The sequence below is a fragment of the Solea senegalensis genome, unplaced genomic scaffold (assembly GCF_019176455.1).
Source record: "Solea senegalensis isolate Sse05_10M unplaced genomic scaffold, IFAPA_SoseM_1 scf7180000016339, whole genome shotgun sequence".
In the NCBI taxonomy this organism is placed as follows: domain Eukaryota; kingdom Metazoa; phylum Chordata; class Actinopteri; order Pleuronectiformes; family Soleidae; genus Solea; species Solea senegalensis.
This window is the reverse complement of record NW_025321729.1, coordinates 15001-20794: the sequence shown is the minus strand read 5'-3', so window position 1 is coordinate 20794 and position 5794 is coordinate 15001. Positions and strand designations below refer to the sequence as shown.

Sequence of the window (5794 nt, the reverse complement as noted above, 5' to 3'; positions counted from 1 at the left end):
GAAAATGGGGCAATTCAACAGATAATCCGAAAATACAACATGATACTTAACTGTGAAATAAGTCATTAAAAACATGTTTAATACTTAATATCTTGCTTTCAAATGTCATTTAATGACGTTTCTGTCACTGTTAATAAATCGACCATAGAGAAAATCTGTGATTTCACACAGGAGTCGTTTATCCACCGCGTCTCCGTCACTACGTTCAAATGTGTCGTCTTGCGACTTCGGGGCTTTAAAATCCCTCAGTGACACAAACCTGCCACACGAGGCAGCAGCAGACCAGAAAACGCTGGTTTTCTCTATGGACAAGGACACTTGCACAAACAGGCTTGTGTCACATGTTATGTTGCTTAATGATCGGCCTACACACACACACACACATTGTTCTGTGAAGGTCTACACGGCTGTTGACTCGTCTGAATGGTTCCTGTCACTCTTTGTCTCACTAAGACTAATACAGAGTCATTTATAATCACACACACACAATCATGGGAGCAGCAGACTCTATCGCCTGGTTTCCAGTAAAATGCATTTCAAGTTTTAACAGAATTTCCATTTTTTTGCTAAAGAAAAATGTGCATTTATCTGCGTTTGCTGCAACTCATGATTGTTTTTTTTATAAAATGTCAGAAAACCATGGCTTGTGTATTAAAAGCGTTTTTAATACACAACAACAAACGAGTGACTCGTTAAGCAGTTGTTTTCATTAGAAGGGTTAAAAGGTCAAGGTCAGGTCACATTTGGTAAAAACCAATGTAGATTTTGAATTCACAAAGACTTGTTGTCGCTTTCTCGTTCTTCAGCACGCTGCAAAAACCCCCGAGGCCCGATGCTTCCCGCCATCACCATGGAAACAGAGGCCAGTCACATGCTGGAGGCGGCGCTGGAGCAGATGGACGACATCATTGCAGGTAGGACACCACGTGTCCACAAACATGGACATGGAGGTTAAATGGACACTCTGAAGGCGTGAATGTGAGAGTGAATGGTTGCTTGTCTTTATTTGGGGCGGGAACTATTCCACCATCAAACATTGTGACCTCGCATTTCGCCCTATGTCGGCAGGGATTGGCACCAGCAGCCACCGCGACCCTACCTACCTTACCTTACCTTACCTACCTACCTTACTCTACCTTACCTACCTACCTTACCTTACCTTACCTTACCTTACCTTACCTACCTACCTACTTTACCTTACCTTACCTTACCTACCTTTTACCTTACCTTACCTTTACCTTACCTTACTTACTCCTTTTACCTTACCTTACCTTACCTACCTACCTACCTTACCTTACCTTACCTTACTTACTCCACCATCTTTACCCATCTTACCTTACTTACCTTACCTTACCTTACCTTACCTACCTACCTTACCTTTACCTTACCTTACCTTTACCCACCTTACTACCTTGTCTGCCTACCCACCTTTACCTTACTCCATCTTTACCTTTACCTTACCTTACTTATCTTACCTTACCTTTACCTTATTTCATCTTACCTTACCTTACCTACCTACCTTACCCACTCCTACCCTTAATCTTACTCCATCTTTTACTTACCTTGAATTTACCCACCTACCTTACTCTTATCTTTTACTACTTAATTCACCTTACCTACCTACCTACCCACCTACCTTACCTTTACCTTTACCTTATCTTACCTTACTTTCTACTCCTAATTTCACTTTACCTCTTTACCTTACCTACCTTACCTTACCTTACTTACCTTACCTTACTTACCTTTACCTTACCCTTTACCTTTACCTTACCTTACCTTTTACTCCATCTACTCCTTTACCTTATCACTCTACCTTACCTTACTCCTTACCTTAATTTACCTTACCCACTACCTTTTACCCTTTATTTTGCTTCACTTTACCTTACTTAACTTACCTACCCACCTTACCTTACCCTTACCTTACCTTTACCTTTTTACCTTACCTGCCTCTTACCTTACCTTACCTTACCTTACCTACCTACCTTACCTTACTTTACCTTACTTACCGACCGACCTACCCACACAACCCAAAAAACCTTCATATAGAGAATCAGTGATACACTTATATATAGAGTCCATTTACTCAGATGGTTCCTTCTGCACTAACGGTGTCTGTCAGCCCATCAATCGAGGGCGTCGCCCCACCTGTCTGTCTCACATAGGGCAGGAAGATGGAAATCCCATAAAATATCTATTTCTGAAAAACAGGAAAATGGAAATACATGTTGTGATGTAGTTCAGAACATGAACATGAGCGTGAAGTCCTCTCTGCTCTGTCGTCTCACATAAACCCTGTGACCTCCTCTGTTCCGGCTCTCAGCGACCACAAATAGAAATGCATTAAAAATTCCATTTACGATAACATCAGCCAATCACTGACATGTAAATCAGAGGCACTTATCAACGGAATTTAGATCCGTCCGCCGCTCGTTCTGCTGCGTTCCACGCTCAAACATTTGGGGTCTGGTGGGAGCGACAGTGGAGGCTCTTTAATGTTCTGCCCTTTGACCTCTGCCCTCATTCATTAAGGTTTCTATACACAGCTCAAATATGTCAGCTTGTTAGCTTTGGTTTGTTGTCTGCAAAAAAGTCTGAAAACATTTAGAGAAACCAAAAAATATTCACATTTAAGAAGCTAAAACACGAAGAGAACAGTAAAAGATATAGTTTAATAGTTTAATGATGGAAACATTCAGAACTTTGTATAAAACAGTGTGTACCTACCTAACCAACTGACCTAACCTACCTAACTTATCTACCTACCTACCCACCCTATTAATATCGTTAATATTGTTTAATAATAATAATCTTGTGTGGTGCTTTGTGTCCAACTGTCAGTCACACTAAAATGTACCTGACTTAATCATTTATGGCACTTTTCCGCTATGATGGCTCCGCCCACGTTGAGGAGATACTATAGTAATGGAAAACGACGTGACTGATACCAGAGGGTGGAGCCGTATAGAAGCAACATTATTTTCCTCCCGATGTGAACATGATTCACAGAATCCACCTCATATTCTACGACAGCAGAGTCGCCCCCTGCTGGATATTCAGTATATTCATGTTTCCCAATTTGCTTCACCAGCAAAACAATATACTGTTGACAAAGAAGAGAGTGAGAGCAAGAAGAGAATGAAAGTATAAATGGGGGGAAAAGCTCTTTGGTTGTAAAGTGTCTCCAGAGTGTATCCAGATGTGTGTGTGTGTGTGCCTTATTAGTTAGTTAGGAATGGTCCAGGTGACACATGGACCATTTAGACACACGAGTCTCACTGGACTCAGTCAGGACTTGGTTTAGGTTGCGTCGCAGTCACATTTTTCAGATTTGAATGACTGGTGTCAATGATCACTGTGTTCCTCCAGGGTCTAAAGCAGCGGCGGGGGAGTTCTGCAACAGCGTGTACGACCTGGGTTCTCCCGTCAGTGTCGGCCCGCTGCACGTCGTCCACTTAGCTGAGGAGCTCAAACTGGCTCTGGAGCTCCAGCCCAACCAGGAGGAGCGAGGCGGCCTGAGAGCTCAGTTACACGCCGACACGGCTCGGGCTCTGATGGACTGGCTGCAGAGCGGAAACGTGAGTGTCAGCGTCCAGGTTCTGTTCTCTCTGATAGTTCTGGGTTCTCGTCCATCAGTATCTCCATATCATGATAATGGAGTGTTTTTGTTTAATAATTAACCCTTTTTTTTAATATTGCGATAATATCGGCATATCGTATATATTGTGATACTGTTATCTGACTTAAATATCGCAATAATATCCTAGCGTGACTTAAATATCGCGATAATATCGTCTATAATATCATTTTGGCTCATTGGGACACAGGAGCTGCTGGTCCACTGCTGCCTCGTGTGGTCAGTTTAGGCCACTATGGTAAATGGAAGCACTAAATAAGACTTTCAAACTTCGAGCATTTTCTTTATTATTTGACAAAGCAGCTGTGTGTGTAACTTGGATGGAGGCTACAGTGTAGAGAGGAGGACTTGGGACGCGTGCCATTAAGCTTCCCCGGGGACGCTCTTACAACTCCACTGTTATCAACTTCCTGAGTTTCCTCCCTCCTTGTTACGCCGTCTCTCACAGCTTCACTACGTCTCCTCATCCTCACTTTACTCCACACTGTGACTGTGAGAGCTGACATCACTCACAGCTGCAGTCTTACACTCTGTCACCTGCTCAGGTAAAGTCTAATTAACTCACACTTTTGTGTCTCTGCTGGTTTGCTGCGTCCTTCTCTTTTTTATTATAGAGAGTTGCTGTGGTTGTCTGCTGCTGCTGCTGCTGCTGCTGAATTCACTGCTGCTGCTGCTGCTGCTGCTGCTTTGTTCTGTTGCATGAGAGTGTTTTGTCCTGCAGAGGGCGCTGTTTTCTGTCCACACACACACCAGTGTGGTGTTTTACGGCTCAGGCAACTGAGACAGTTGAGGTTGAAAAGGGGAGGAACTGGATCCTGGCTTGAGTTCAGTTGCTTTGTTTCAACAGCAGATGTCTCACATGTTGCACACACGGACTCCCTCCCTCCTCTCTCCTCTCTCTCTCCTCCCTCCCTCCCTCCCTCCCTCCCCCAAGCAGGCCTCTTTCTTCTGTCTTTCTTGAGGCTAAAACCTGTGCTGAAACACATGTCTCGTTTGATTTAAACTCTTGTGCGTGTGTGCGTGTGTGCGTGTGTGTGTCAGATGAGTGCTAATGTTGATGTTTGGAGTTTCCTGCTGAACACTTGCAGCGTTTACACTAAATAAGGTTTTACTCCAGTACAGTTCCTGCACGGCTCGGCTCTGCTCAGTTTGTTATGGTTTTCCATGACTATAGTACAACGTGGGTGGAGTCGTCATAGTAACTAGTGACGTGTGAAACAGTTGTTTTGGGTGAAACTGAGTCGTTCACAGGTTACAGTCACTGAAGTGAATTACCACTGAACGCGGGGCTTTGTTAGACGTTCAGGATTTTTAAGTCTTTTTAACTTTAATCTACAGTTCATATTTGTTGTGTCAGACGTCGCACTCATGACTCTTCAGTGACGACACTCTCTGACCAATCACTGGGATTTGGAACTATGTAGATTTTAAAATGAAGTAGATTTTTGAACTATAAGTAGATTTTGGAATTATACTGTGTAGTATAATCCTAAAATGTTGTGGATTTTAAGCTGGTGTAGATTTCTAGCAGCTGTGTATACGACCACCCAGCAGAAAACCCTGAACCGTCCCTTTAAACTTAATCATCAGACAGTTTAGAAAGGGACTTTTTCTTTCTTCTGGCAGAAGAAGACGTGAGTTTGTGAGCTCGTCTCCTCGTCCTGTGTCCACCGGCGCCCCCTTCCTGTTCCTCCCTGTGCAGCATTAAAGACACTTGTGCTCGACAATTACTCTACTCTGCCCCCTGCAGGCTGCTCACCAGGGGATAGCTCACACACACACACACACACACACACACACACACACACAGTCTGGTTTCCATGACTTCAGAGGATTACATTAACTCTCATTTATTTTTCCACCTTAAAAAAGTGTAATAATTTATGTTATGAGGACTGGATTAAAGAAGACAAGTCGCCAAGATGTCAGTGTGTAAACATATGTAGAGGTCCCCACAACAATACACACACACACACACACACACACACACACACACGCTCATGTAAACACACACATGTAAACACAGGAAGCGTCACGAGTGCATTATTGTCTCCAGGAAGTTGAGACGCGCTGTGACTGCAGCTCGTGTTTCTGAGGATTTCACTTGTGAAGAGTTAAAATGTCTGTTGTTAGAGCAGTAACACACACACACACACACAC

General features: G+C 43.4%; 1 protein-coding gene across 1 annotated transcript in view; it reads left to right on the top strand.

Annotated features, from left to right (window-relative positions):
- Nucleotides 1-810: 810 nt before the first annotated feature.
- The window catches only part of LOC122763024 (liprin-beta-1-like), an 18857-nt gene continuing 13873 nt past the window's right edge, over nucleotides 811-5794 (top strand). Inside the window, exons 1-2 of the mRNA XM_044018143.1 lie at nucleotides 811-914; nucleotides 3367-3575. Of these exons, the coding sequence (XP_043874078.1) occupies nucleotides 833-914; nucleotides 3367-3575 (291 nt within the window). The 5' untranslated portion in view covers nucleotides 811-832. The remainder of the gene's footprint in view (nucleotides 915-3366; nucleotides 3576-5794) is intronic.